Source organism: Lasioglossum baleicum, chromosome 1 (genome assembly GCF_051020765.1).
Source record: "Lasioglossum baleicum chromosome 1, iyLasBale1, whole genome shotgun sequence".
Lineage (NCBI taxonomy): Eukaryota > Metazoa > Arthropoda > Insecta > Hymenoptera > Halictidae > Lasioglossum > Lasioglossum baleicum.
The window spans coordinates 1,553,567-1,569,003 of NC_134929.1; the positions used below are offsets into that span (position 1 = coordinate 1,553,567).

At 42.5% G+C, this 15,437-nt stretch overlaps 1 protein-coding gene across 1 annotated transcript; it reads left to right on the forward strand.

Moving 5' to 3' along the window:
- Positions 1-4,014: 4,014 nt before the first annotated feature.
- On the forward strand, positions 4,015-5,214 carry LOC143221968 (uncharacterized). Its single transcript, XM_076447718.1, has one exon. The coding sequence runs from the start codon at positions 4,015-4,017 to the stop codon at positions 5,212-5,214; it is 1,200 nt and encodes a 399-aa protein (XP_076303833.1).
- The last annotated feature ends 10,223 nt before the right edge of the window (positions 5,215-15,437 follow it).

Here is a 15,437-nt window from a genome sequence, read left to right on the forward strand (position 1 = left end):
TGCAATTATATGTTTATACTTGTATCTTCTGTTACTCAATAGGGGATTTGCAGCATTATGGTTGCGCCTGTGCGTATTTGTTGTCAACAGAATACTCTTATATTTCTGTTTGTCTGCATCGGTGTATATCGTATCGTCGGGGATTCTCTTGAAAATTAGTTCGAAAAGACCAAGTGTTCCTTTCTATTTTATATTATTGATAATTATATTATCTTCCATGTCTACGTCGAAATTCTTATCCCCAAGCATCATTGCATTTTTATCATAGTACACACCATACACATGGTCAACCTGTTTTTTCTTATCTGTGAAAAAGAAGTTCAAATATTCCTGGGACAGCGGTCCGAGATTCTGAGTCAAATATGTAGTGGCTTCTTCATGCTGTTCAGGATTCTCCACAATCTCACGCATTGTCGTTTCGAGTATATTTTGGTCAAGTGGTTCTGTTTCGTCTGTCCATACTTCTTCTGCAGGAGGTTCGGAATCTGGACAAAGTCGTTTCGGTAATCGATGAGGTGTTGGTCTTAAAGGTGTTTCCGCACGTACTCTTTTCAATCCGCGATACCGAGGTGTAGCGTTTAGCACAGGCGGCTTCAATCCACAATATTGGGGTGCAGCGTTACGCATAGGTGATGTTGAAGATGGTCCTCCATGATATCCAGGTGTAGCATTAAAGACAGGTGATTGCTGCTGATACAATGAGGATGTTGGCTCCGAAGATGTCTCTTGAAGAATTGGATTGGGAATCGATTTTGTGTTTTCAATCAATTCTTTCAGGGGTCTTATCACAGGTTGCAACCTATGTTCCAACCGCATCGGTATCCATTTTTCCAGCTTTTATTGCCACATATTTTTTTCGTATAGCTTCACTCGTATTGGCAATCTCTTTCGTTAACACTTCTTTTTTCCTCTTTTCCTGTTTTTGTTCAGCAGAATTTTGCCCCATGTTCAATTGGAAGCGTTTTCAATGTCGTTCAATAGCCGTTCAGCCGTTCGACAATCCGTTCAACACCTGTTCGACACCCGTTCAATAGCCGTTTGATGCCGTTCAACGTCGAACGTGCACGTTCGACAACCCGTTCGACACCCGTTTAATAATTTAATACACCGTTCGACACCTGTTCGATACACCGTTCGACAACTGTTCAATGTTCCGTTCACAACGCGGGTTTGTGGCTAAATGATACCATTATACTATGACATAGTCATTAAATCCATGTCGATAACGACCTCTGTGCATAGGACTATCCTTGTCTATAACGACAAATCCATAGTTTTGCTGCCAACATTTTGCACACAGTTCGTTAAATTGTCCAAACGTCATATCGGTATTTACATGATCATTATACACATGGCGCAAATTCATACTATCCTGTTTGAATAGTAGTAGGAGATTGGTATTATCGCGAATCAGGTGCTTTGGAATTCTTGCATATGATTGACAAAGATACAGACTGTCCACTTTTGAATGTCGACCCATGGAAAAGTACTCTCTAATCACATCTTGCTTGTCACATGCTACATCATCAAATATAAATATAGAATTCGGTAGAGCTTCGTTAGGTGGAACGACATCGGTATTGTGTGAAAAAGGAAAGTAGCCAATATTTTCTACGGATGAGAGCAGCTTTTCCAAATACTGATATTTTGGCTGTTGCAACGACTTTGAATATACGTATACGTTCTCAAATCACATACCGTTGGGACTTTCCAACATGCTAATGACTACATTAGTCTTCCCGCAATTGGAAGGACCGCACACTATACCGCGTACAGTGTTAGGTAATAACGGTCCATGTCGTAGAACATTTTTGGTAGTATTATCAAACTTTCTGTCTGAGATTACTCGAATTTTCACAGGTTGCCTAATGATCTGCGTCGCGACTGTTGTAATAATAACAGATAAGTGTGGGTATGGGGAATATTTATACAAACGTTGCCCAGAGATATCAATCAGTCTAGAAATGACTTCCATACTTGTAACACATACATATGCTCATCCATAGATAACATATGAAAAAAGATTTTTACTCATGCATACGCCGACGTGGAGCAGGACTTCTAAATACCCTGATAAATAAATTGCCGTTTGAGTTACATATGTCTGGATATCAATTTTGCGGACCTGGCACACGGTTGCGCAAACGCTTGGCTCGCGGTGATCGCGGTATAAATCCATTAGACTCGGCCTGTAGAGAACGCGACATCACATACTCTCGCAACAAAGATTTGACGAATCGTCACAAGGTAGATCACATTTTAGCTGATCGAGCACATCGTCGCATATTTGCGAAGGACGCTACGTTAGGTGAGAAGATAGCTGCGTCAACTGTTTGGGCTGCGATGAAAGCTAAGACGATGCTTGGGATGGGGATCAAGAAAAAAAAGAACACTGGTAACGGTGGTAAGAAGAGGCGAACTCTACCTATAGCAAAGCGGGGCGGTTTCCTCCCGTTCCTCTTACCTGCATTGGCTGCTATAGGGTCGTTAACTGGTGGTGCTGCCGGCATCGCGAAGGTTGTGAATGACGCTAAGGCTGCACGAAAACAGTTGGAGGAAATGCAGCGTCATAATCATGCTATAGAAGGTCATGGACTTTATGTCACACCTTATAAGAAGGGTACCGGTTTAAAGAAAAAAAAAAACAAAAAAAAAATCACTCTATGAAAAACTAGGGATACAACCAATGACAGATGGGCAGCTTGAGGATATAGGAAGGAAAAATATACCACATTTTCGCGGAGTATACATGCGCGATAGTCTTCCGACAAGAGCAAATGTAAATGAGAGTGGTATAGTAAACTTGGATGAAAGCATCGGTCCCGGTACACATTGGGTCGCATACGTGAAACACAATCATAGTGTAAAATACTTTGATAGTTTTGGTAATCTACGACCACCTGCGGAACTTATTGCATACTTCGAATCCTCAGCAAAAATTACTTACAATCATACACATTTTCAAAATTTCAATCAAACCATATGCGGGCAACAGTGTGTAAAATTTCTTGAAGAAAACTCATTATAAATGCACATTATCGATACATACAATTTCATTATGTGCTTCAAACCTTTCGTATAAACATGACACCTTCGTCGTTGACACTAACGTTAACGGGTAAGAGCAGTACGCTCGCAGTTCAGTACTTTCCCTCGATAGATTTGAGCAGTCATGAATATGAATTGGGCCTCGTGGATTTTGAAACGTTTAACACGATACCGAATGTCGATGTTCGCAATAATAAATTTTATTTCGGAGAAAATGATGAAGAAATTGTAATTCCCGAAGGATCCTACGAACTGGATGCAATCAATAAGTACCTGAAACGGGAAATATTGCGACGATATCCCACCAGACATGATTCGGGGAACAACGACGAATACCCTCTCATCATACGTGCTAACAATAATACGATGAAGAGTGAAATATACTGTTCCTATAAGATTAATTTTGAAAAACCCAATAACATAGGATCACTACTTGGATTTTCTACAAACCGTATTCTCCCACCTAAAATGTGGTATGAGTCTGACGCTCCTGTGAATATTATAAGCATCAACGTGATTAGAGTGGAATGTAGCATAACAGCTGGATCATATAGTAATGATAAACCCGTACACATTATTCATGAATTTTCACCTAGGGTTCCTCCTGGATATAAGATCTCAGAAACTCCACCTCGAATCATTTATCTTCCGATCGTCGTGCGAAGAATAGATGATTTAGAAATACGTTTGGTGGACCAAAACAATCGTCTGATTGATTTTCGTGGAGGAGAAATCACGGTTAGACTGCATGTAAAACGGCGAGATCCATGCATCTACGAATAAGTGCTGTATTATGCTTGTGTATAACAAAACGGACGAACCTCTAATCGCAGCCGCTACAAAAAATACGTTCATCGACACAGTAAGTCGAACAAATTATCACACAGCACCATCGTCGAGGAAGAAGAACCTGAGCTTGCAGAACATACGTTTTCTACAATCGTTGGGATTTATTGTAAAGCTATAATGTCCGACATTTTGGCCATTGGCAATACGCCAACCTCTGATAATCGTATAACTAAGATAGAAGTGCACACATATAATCCCTATGCAAATACTACTCTCGGAAATAGTGATGAAATAAGGATACCGATACGTCAGCAGGATCTGTATACGCTACCGTGTGAGAGTTTCTTGTACATTGAAGGAAAAATCATTTTAGCAGAGGCTCCACCTCAAGGAACAAGCAACAATGTTATTCTCGATACCAATTGTGCTGCTTTCATGTTTGATGAAATTCGATATGAACTGGATGGAGTAGACCGCTGTAGAAATCCTGGAATAACGACCTCGTTAAAAACACATGTATTCATCTCTCCTGGAAAAAGTAAAGCATTGGCCACCGCAGGCTGGCATCGTAAACTGGATGGCGCAGATTTCAATTTCTGCATACCATTCAATATGCTATTTGGCTTCGGTGAAGATTATAACAAGATTACCGTTAACGTGCGTCAAGAGTTGGTCTTAATTCGATCACGAAACGATCTAAACGCGTTGAATGGTTCTAGTACTTTAAGACCTAAAATCGAATTATTCAAAGTTCAGTGGCGTATGCCACACATAAGTCTGGAAGAAGTAACCAAATTGTCATTACTACGCATTCTCGAGAGAGGACAAATGATACCTATGAGTTTTCGCTCTTGGGATCTATACGAATATCCACATTTGCAAACAACTACGAAGCATACGTGGGCGATAAAGACTGTAACACAATTGGAGAAACCCCGTTTCATCATATTCGCATTGCAGAACGATAGGAAGTATCAATTGCAGAAGAGTGCTAATCAATTCGACGATTGTAAACTGTTAAACATACGGTTGTACCTAAATTCCGAATCGTACCCATACGACGACCTAAACTTGGACTTTGAAAAGAATAAGTATGCGATACTTTATGACATGTACACAAGATTTCAAAACTCATATTATGGTAATCGATCCAGTGAGCCGCTATTGGATGAATTACAGTTCTTATCACAGGGTCCATTTGTGGTCATAGACTGCTCTCGTCAAAACGAGTCTGTCAAAAGTGCAACCATTGATGTGCGCATAGATTTCGAGTGCAGAGATAATGTGCCTGTGAACACAGCTGCTTACTGTTTAATCATACACGATCGTATAGTCGAGTACAGCCCGTTGACCAACGTCGTGCGCAGAATACTTTAACAAGCGGTGGGTGCATGATGACCCATGTAACGTTCGTCGATCTACAAGGTTTCAAGTCGGGGGCAAACGGTTTCATTGTAAAAGAAGCAGCCATTTTACGAGATGGAAATAAACTATTGCACTGGATATTCAAGCCACCATTTGAATTCCATCGATTAACTGCTACTGAAGTACGTCAGGTTCGATGGTTAACGCACAAACATCATGGAATAGGTTGGGCAGATGGATATGTTCCATACAAAACAGCCGGAAGTTGTTTGAAACTGGCTCTGGGAAATACGCAGCAGGTCATTGTCAGAGGTTTGGAAAAGAAAAAATGGTTATGGAAATTAACTGGAATAGAAGCTCTTGATGTGGATCTGGAGGATGTGCCAAGATTATCGTTAATGCAAAAGGGATTGCATAGATGTGCATTCCGTACTGGCATATGTGCCATGGAAAATGTATTTAAACTGTGTTAATTATATACTGATCGACAAGAACCATGTTTTTGAATAAAATGTATTATTTAACAAATTTTTTTTAACGAAACTTCGCTTATTTCTTCCCATATACCAAATAGCGTCTTAAATGCTGACACTACAATTTTTGCGAGTTTCCTGTTCGTTTCTAAGGAGTATCATATTTCACCTATTCGTTGCTGAGGGGTATTAAGGTCAACCAAATAGCGTCTTAAATGTTGACACTACAATTTCTGCGAGATTCCTGTTCGTTCCTAAGGGGTATCATAAAAAAAATATCAAGGTCAACCAAATAGCATCTTAAATGCTAACGCCGCAGTTTTTTGCGTGCGCCGAGATTCCTGTTCATTCCTAAGGATTATCATATTTCATAAAAAAAATATCACACATCCTGTGGTCTCCAAAAAATGTTGACACTGCAGTTTCTGCATGCCTGTTGTCCCAAAGCTGTGAGAATTAGCGCGATGCTCCCCACCATCACATGAATTTGCTATGTTTGCACTTTCAAAAACTGGAAAGAACGAGGGGTTAGCGAGTGGCTATGAAACGCCATTGTTGGTTCGATCGGCAAAGTATCAACTATGTGGTCCGCAACCGTCAACTCTCGAGCAACGCGGCAGAATAATGAGTTTAATCTTTCGCAATTACACACACAGTAAGTACTCCGGCAACCGCTAAAAATGCATTATTGTTTCTTTGCAACTGAAAAAAATTCTTTCCTAATTGTTTCATTTAATATCAGTGCAGATAATTCGGAACAGAGTATCACGCACACGGTGCGTATATTGGGCCGGAGATATCCCTTGACGAATACATGCTACAAATATCTTGACATTGGGGTTCGAATTGGTGGTTGCTGTCATGTTGAGTTGGCTATAGGAGACAATCACAGCAATGAAATTCAATTTTCTATGGCTACGTGGAAAGATTTTCTACGAAAGAGAGAAGACATTCTGCGGAACATCGCCAACTCAGGGAATGATGTGCATATTGGTGATATAACTGTGGAATTCTATCAGTTAAACGATTATGTGAAGCTTGCAAAATTATCAACTTCAACTAAGTGCATACAGATTACTCAGAAAACGATGAGAAGATTGTTTGATTTGGAATATAGTGTCGACCACATGTACTCATGGCTATCTGAGAACCTATATTCTGTACAAACAAAATATTGTAAGTTTATGCAAATAATTTCTAATGTTACCGATGATTTTGCAAAAGCAATTGTGGAACATGAAGATTTTGAACGCAATTCATTAATAGACACCGAATTGATAGCTTTAGGCTTAGATGTAATGCTAATAAAATAAATCAAAAAGTTTATTCCAAACTATGATATTTGATGTGTGATTTCCTGTCCCAAGATTCCTACCAAAAATGCTAACGCTGCAGTTTTTTGCGAGATTCCTGTTCGTTCCTAAGAGGTATCATATTTCATAAAAATGATCGATCAAAGACCAGTCAAATAACGTCATAAACGAAAAAAAAGTCGCACGCTCGGTATAATATTTCGCAGTGACTTCCTGTCGCCACAGTTTTGCGAAATTCCTAAGCAGTATCAAGGTCAACCATGCATGCGCCGAGATTCCTGTTCGTTCCTAAGGGGTATCATATTTCATAAAAATGGTCGATCAAAGACCGGCCAAATAACGTCATAAACGAAAAAAAAAATGCTGCAGTTACTGGAAAAAAATGTCAAGGTTGATCAAGTAACACGAATTAGTTATAACACGTTCGACATAATATTTCGCAGTATCTTCCTATCGCACCAATAGCGTCTTGGACGAAAATATGCTGTCGCTGCAGTATTTGCATGCCCAGAGTTATTCTTTGACATATATACCAAATGTTCGCTATGTTTATGAGATCGTCGGTTGGCCAAGCGGCTAATGAGTTGGACTACCAAGCGGTAGACCGGGGTTCGAATCCTGTTCGAGTAAGACAGTTTTTTTCTCTAAAAAAAATCGCAACCGCTTGTGACGTCACGGAAGTGGTGGGGGTTCCAGCGAAGGTGGTGGTATGCATCGCAAGAGCTCGTGACGTCACGGAAGTGGTGGGGGTTCCAGCGAAGGTGGTGTGGTATGCATCGCAACAGCTCGTGACGTCACGGAAGTGGTGGGGGGGGGGGGTTCCAGTGAAGGTGGTGGCGGTAGGCTACGAAACGCCATTGTCGGTATGGTCGACAAAGTGTCAACACGTCTCTGGTGACGTCACTTCCCGCGAGCTGATGTCACTTCCTCCTGACCTCCCAAAAAATGTGGGGGGGGTAAAAAAATCGAGCAATTACCCTTTGGGGGGGGAATTACCCTTAGGGGGGAGCAATTACAGGGGCGGGGCAATTACAGGGCGGGGGGGGGGGCGTTTGTTACAGGGGCAACAACGACAATTGAAGTTTACTATTATCACTCCTCTGCCTACACTGCTAATTTTGTTTATCACTTTGTAACAGACCTACATATCGTAGGCCTGTTACGAACAAACCCCTAGCAAACCTCCACCGGTTATACACAACGTCGCGATCTAGTAACGTACCACCGGCCTCCTGTCACAACAACAACACCGGCTGTACCGCACGTACCCCGCACCCAGGCCCGTATTCGAACGGGAATCCAAATCAAATTTCCAAAATACTGTTCGAAAGACGGTATACGTCATTATCAAAATACCGCACCGCACCACCATCCCTTACCACCAAACCATCCCTATAAAAGCCGTCGCGAACAGACTAGAATGACCTGAGTCTGCCAGCAGTTATCCAGGGACAACATCGTGCGATATTCCAGTGCTGTGAGTATTCTACCTGTAACCGTTGTCCACGTCTCCGCCGTTATCGGCATCCTGGTTCCGCTGGTACGAGCCGTGCTCTACCTCGAACACCCGGTGCGTCACCGGTCTCTTTCGCTAGGCGCGTCGCCTCCGAGAGTCGACGATTAAGAAGCGGTGTGTCACCCCTTCGGCCTCGTCGGAACCCTGCCGTCCTGCCCGTCCGCTGGTGCGAGCCGTGCTCCACCTCGAACACCCGGTGCGTCACCGGTCACTTTCGCCAGGCGCGTCGCCTCCGAGAGCCAGCGAACAAGAAGCGGTGCGCCACCTCTTTGACTTCGTTGGAGAACCTCCTGTCCAGTTACCCTGTACTTCCGCTGGTGCGAGCTGTGCTCCACCTCGAACACCCGGTGCGTCACCGGTCACTTTCGCTAGGCGCGTCGCCTCCGAGAGCCGACGAACAAGAAGCTGTGCGTCACCCTTTGACTTCGTCGGAGAACCTCCTGTCCAGTTATCCTGTCGCTCCGCTGGTGCGAGTTGTACTCCACCTCGATCATACCCGGTGCGTCACCGGTATATTTCGTGAGACGCGTCGTCCACGAAATCGGCCGAACTAGAAGTGGTGCGTCACCCTTCGACGTCGCCTAAGAACCGCCTAGAAAGTCACCCTCGTGAGGCGAGTCGCCCACGAGGCCAGTCGAGCTAGACAAGGTGCGTCACCTTGACCGAACTCACTGAACGACTGTCCGGAGGAACTTCGATGACCCGTGCGTCACGGACATCGAAGGACCACTACAACCCGGCCTAGGTAGGGAGATCACGACGACAGTCGCGATCTAATTCTACTCCTGTCCATCCTGCCTGCACCCTACGCCTCTTACAGGTAGCACTCTCACGGTCACACGTTTTAAACTCACGGGCACCGTAGCATTGTCACCGTGCACTATATCCTGAGGAACCGTATCCTGAGGCACCGTAGTTTACGCGTCCGAAAGGCAGCGAGTATAATTTATTCACCCGCAACCGACTCGTCTCAGTTATTTCCCCCGTACCGACCCCGTTCCTCGCGTCGTCACTCCACTTATCGTTTAGAACCCTGGGTCGGCGAGCTGTTCAACACCAAGGAGCCCGAACGCGAGGAAGCCGATCGACGACGAAACACACGTGTTACAACTTTATTCTTTGTATTTTGTATTTTGCACGTGCGCTCTATTGCGTAATTACTATATCTGTCTCTCTTCAATTCTTCTGCTAACTGTCGCTCCATCTATCGGTATTTAAAGTAAAAGACGCGCGGAGCATGAAAAGCGCGGCAAATTCCAAACCTAAAGAAAGTATACTTTCTTTACATACATATCACTACGATCGTCGGACGATCTATATACCGCGTAAACTTTTTAAATCATATGATGATGAAGAATGAGTACATATTATATGGGGTTGGCAAATAAGTTCGCGTTAGGTTTTTGTGATTTATTCCACTGTAAAAAACCGAACGACTTATTTGCCAACCCTAATTACAACGACACCACACACACCCACACAGTGTTTCTGAACGGATAACCCGAAAAATCTATTTTCTGTTTATTTTTTTTTTGTAAACGCGTTGTGGGTTCTATATACGGTGATACATATATAAGGTGAGCTTTCAATTTTCAAAGACTGCTCCTGGATTTTCGTATGCGTGGTCGGACCGGCCTGACGGCTGGCTCTCTCCGCCCCCCCCAACCGCCTATTTCTAACTAATTCTGATCGTATGATTCTTGCATTCTATACAGGGTGTTTAGCTACAGGTGGGAGAAAATTTAAGGGGTGGTTCTAGACGAAAATATAAGACGAAAATGAAGAATAAAAAAATTGCGATTTCGGCTTCGTTATTTAGTTAATAACAATTAAAAATCCGCCTAAAATGCTGAAACACTTGTAACAAAAGCGTACGTTGCATACGTCACACAGCCGCGCGACAGTCTCGTATCAAGTGACAAACGCATGCATACCTTGGTTCTCATTTGGGGCACCAGCGAGGTGAAAATGTTTAAAAAATCGTTGGACGACATTGAACCTACCTACTCGTTAAAATCCACAAGGCCATTTCTAATATCCGCCCTATGGAATTATCGAGTAGAAGGGGTCAATGCCCTTTCATTTTTAAATTCTTCTCACACATATCCACAAATCCTTATCCTGCACTATAATTGTTCATAACACCGTACTTAGTATACTGGAATAAACGCTCTAGCACTATTTACAATATCATACACACGCACTATGAGTTTACAGAGAGTACAAGTTTACTGAGGGGAATGAGGAGAATGTAAAGAACTGGTAATCCTTTAATGTTGAAACACTGCACTTTATTGAACTTGAATTTACATCGCGGGACTCGCTCACAGACGGAACGGACATCTTGAGGTAGTGTGAATTCTGCGAACCGAAATCTTCGACGCGTGCGAGAAAACCAAATCGCCTCTGACTGTATAAAAATGTATATAATATAAATACAAATTGCCAGCTCACGTTAAATCGCCTCTGACTGTATAAATGTATATACTATAAATACAAATTATCAGCTCACGTTAAATCGCCTCTGACTTTATATGTAGTGTAAATTTATTAGAAATTGCCAATGAAGTATGTCTAAAATTGTCATACACTTTGTACATTTCTTAATTTTTGTACAGGTTTGTGGCGATAATCTGTTTTTCTTATTTTATTTTCTAACCATACTAGATCTTTATGAATTTTGACTTTCATCATATAGTATGCAAGATCCTTCCGATGGAGCCCACAAGTTTCATGTTGAAACCAACCTGGATATTTAATATCCACAGCTTCCACCATTATTGGAAATAACATATCTTGCATACATACCATATTTTTCTCTAACATTAGGATAGCCCGCGTCAAATACTGCGTTCATTAATTTGAAAACAAATGAAAACTCTGCAGATGGAGCACATAAATGGCCCAATAATTCGCCGTCATTTGTTTCATAGGCTCTAAAAAATGTTAATATCTGTCTATGCTGCATGTATTTATGATTTTCACTAATTAATGAAATCAAACATTGTTCGCAACCAGATTTCTTAACACATTCCATCGCCACAAATCCTGCAAACAATTCAACGGCAGAGGCTTCTAATGTTTCGTCATTAATATACGAAGCATCAATGGTAACTTCTTCGACATCAATAATCATTTCTTGATCAATTTCAGGTTCACGACTTGTACTTGGTAATGTTAATGCAATGTTGGATGCAGCACCATGCTTCGAGCTTGGAAGTAACGTTTCATCCTCATCATCCAAACAATTGGCAGATTGAGCCGGTTTTGATAAATTGAATACACTGTTTTTCTGCAATATCAAGCGAAAACCTTTTCGAGACGGATTCAGGTTAAAGGTTCCACCATAAGTGCGCGTCATTGAAACTAAACTTTCTAATTGTGAAATAATTGCATCGTGATGAATGTCAATAAAAATCCTTGGCCTCGACGTTGTATAGCCTTTAAAAGTGTTTCATCACAAATTACCTTCTGTCAATATTTTTAATTTTCGTCGAAAACGTAAAATAATCTTTTTCTTATTTCGATTTCCCATTATTAGTTCCATATTTTTATCTTTTAATGTTTTTATATCAGAATTTTTTCGCTTTAGTTTTATTTCCAAAACATGTATTTTATCGCGATAATATCTGTCAGTATCACTGTGTGACGGTTACTCGGTGCGGTGGAAGGTATTGCCGCGTCAGTCGGCTGTCCAAGGTCGCGGAACCTCGAAGAGCGAAGGGCGCACCTACAGCCGGACGGTTCGGCGTGGATGGCGTTAGCGAGGTAGCGGTCGCTCGAAAGTAGCGGTCGTTCGAAAGTAGCGGAGGCGCGATCGCTCGGATTGGCGGCGGTTCGGTATCGGTGACGGTGACTCGGAGTTCGCAGCGTTCCGGCGTAGCGATGGCTCGGCGCTCGCGGCGGTGTATTCGCAGTTTATTTGAATCCTTCAAATAAAATAACGGCTCCTCTATCTATATGTATAATGATTATTTTAATGTTATCAGAATGAAGATTTTGTAAAATTTTTCCCTATACAGGGTCGTTCACCAGATATTACCATCACGATTTACGCCATTACTATTATTCGCAGCGAGAAATATGTACATGGTGATTGAATGGTTTCAAGAGATGCACAGAATGATGTTAATCTTTCTTTTTGTAGGTGGTCGCGTCAAGGACATATGAAGATGAAGGTCAACTTTGATTTTTGAAACGTGTAACAAGGTTAGCGGTCTTGATCGACCTCGAAAGGAAAATTGTATTTGGAGTGAATGGAATTGAGTGAGAACTGGATGATTGTGTGATTGAAGTGAAAGAATGGAATGGATGTAACGTGCGGATTTGAATGGAATGAGTGGGAGAAAGAAAATGTGGATAGAATCCTAATTAACAATAAATAACTGTATAATTGCACTTAAACACTGTACAAAGGTCTATTGTAATTAAAATGTAATAGAAAGAACACGAATAAACGGAATCGAAACAGAGTGAAAACTGGTTAAGCGTTTTACTAACGGCGACAGCGAGAAGCGCGTGGCTATGAATTGCGAAAAAGTGCAAAGAGTGAGAAAACGGCTGATTCTCACTTGCTTTTATGCTCTCTCTCCTTCTAGAACGTTCGTCACGCGTCATTGCTTCCGGGCGAGCATTCGCGAACGTTCGCGAAGGATCGAGAGTGACTCGCGACCAATTGCGCAAGCACGCGAGCGTTACGCAATTTCTGAGCGCTGCCGATTGGCCGGTCATCGTTCCCTAGCTCGCGTCATCTTGGCGTGAATCGCAACAGTTTTGGCGGGAGCACGCTATGTCTCCAGACTGTCATGGCGCTCGCACGCGCCAGTTTCGAACAAAACGGAACCGTATGTTTTTATGCATTAATCGATGCAGCATTTTGCTTTCTATAAAAAGATTAGTTTAGTAAAAAATGATTAATTTAATAGATATATTAATGTAAATATTGCAAAGAAAATCTCGGATAAAGAATACAATATACGCAGTAGCTTAGACCACTTTTCTCGATATGAAGGAACGTATCATATACAATTGTTTTAAAATATCGACCGAGATCTTGAATGTGGAGATGTAAATAGACGTTGCATTAAACCCTTTTTGTAAATAGATATTAAAAAAATTAAGTTATCATTAGCAAGAAAAAGTGAGGGTTTCTTAGCAATATTTAAATTAAAATAACTTTTAAACTAACGATTTTCGCATTGTGACAACATGAGTTGTCACCAGTGGCGCTCACCACCAAAACGGTCGTTCGCCGCTCCGTATCCCGTCGCTGCGCCGTATCCCGCCCCGAGCACGACTGGCGGAAACTCATGTCGGGCGAAGATATTTTGCTTTCTGGTTCGAAAAAAACGTCGACCATGCAAACTTCAAAGGGGGTTTCTCGAGATAAAAGTCTCCTCTATCGCGTGGTATAGATCCATTTTCCGCTGGACCCTAATTTTTTTAGATAAATTCGAAAATATCCGCAAAAATTGGTGCCAAAGTGGTGTCTCTCCATCTTTAATCATTGTTTAAACATGTTTAAACAATCATAATGTATTAGTATTAGATATCACTGTATTCGGGAAAGTCTACAGAATCTTTTGCTGTAAAGAACAATTCAATATCTTTTATAATAACATCACAATATTTGTTTAAAGTTGAAAAATATTTCTTTTTTTTAAACTCCATTTTCTCAAACACTGGACGTATAGGAAACAAATGAAAAACAGATTCGGAATCAGGGCGGAAAACTCTATAAGAATCGCATAGTGGGAATCGAAATACTTTTAAAAAGTTGAAATTTGTTGGACAGTATTTCCGAAAAGATGTTAACGCGAACTCTAGCGACACCGAGGTTTTATACGCGGAAGGCCGGGCCACGCTCGGCCGCACGATGCGTTGTCCACTCGGGACAAAACAACGTACGCAGACTCAACGTTTCGTCGAACACTTCAAAATTCGGGCGCCAGACACCTCGGAGGGTCACGCGAATGATCCGATTTCTTGTTTACTTTACGTTATTCGAACACCGAGTCTACGACGCGACGTGCTATCTAAGCCCTGAATAGCGATCGAATGGGTCCAGGATCTACGCCGGGAAAACACGAGGCATTCCCCACGGCGGGAAGGTTTCGCACAAGAAATGAACAACGTAATTCGGCTAGAAATTCGTTTATTGCACGACGATCTTCAGCTGCCGAGCAACTCTGCAGCGAACAATATAGTAGCCGGCGCGTCACATTTAATTTTTGGCGAAAGATGTTAGTCGCACGCGCTTTCCTCCCGTTCTTTCGACCGGATTCTAATTATTCGGCAACAAAAGTACAATCAAGTACGAGGGACGTAAGCTTCCCTAATGAGATTTCTCGCGACGCGAATACAGAGTCCTACGACGCGCTACCTGAGCTAACACGATAAATCACTGTTATTTGATTATTAGGAAAGCCTGATCGGCGCTTACCATGGCAGTGACGCTGGTAGATGTCGGCAGCGATTCAGTGTGCCCCTTTTTCTGGTTGCAGTCGCAAAATTACTCTAGCCTTTAGCAATCGTTAAGTGGTCTAGTCTCTACACGATTCAACGAAGCAGTGATTTTGGAACGCGGTGGCTCGGGAATGCGTAAGCTGGGCGTCCCCCACTTCTCGTAGTCTTTCTTTCTCGCGCGACGATTCGGCCTATCGCCAATTAGGATTTCCGCGTCAACGAATCCTACGCTGCGACGGCTGGCTCCTGATGTCCAGCGACGTATCCGGCCTCGATCTCTCTTATTGGCCGCTTCTCGCTGAGACGATCGACGTAGGCCAATCCGGTTGCGGTACAAGCTTCTTGCCGGGCGAGGCGACGACATGGTAAAGTGGATGGACGTCTTGTTACCGCGTGCTCTCGTCGGCGCCTCCAGGTTGGTTGTCCTGGGCCCTTTCGATTCGGCTGTCCCCTGGTGCGGGAATATGT

What these genes read in the sequence shown, in the direction of transcription:
- LOC143221968 (XM_076447718.1), top strand. Translation starts at nt 4,015, where the DNA reads ATGTCCGACATTTTGGCCATTGGCAATACGCCAACCTCTGATAATCGT.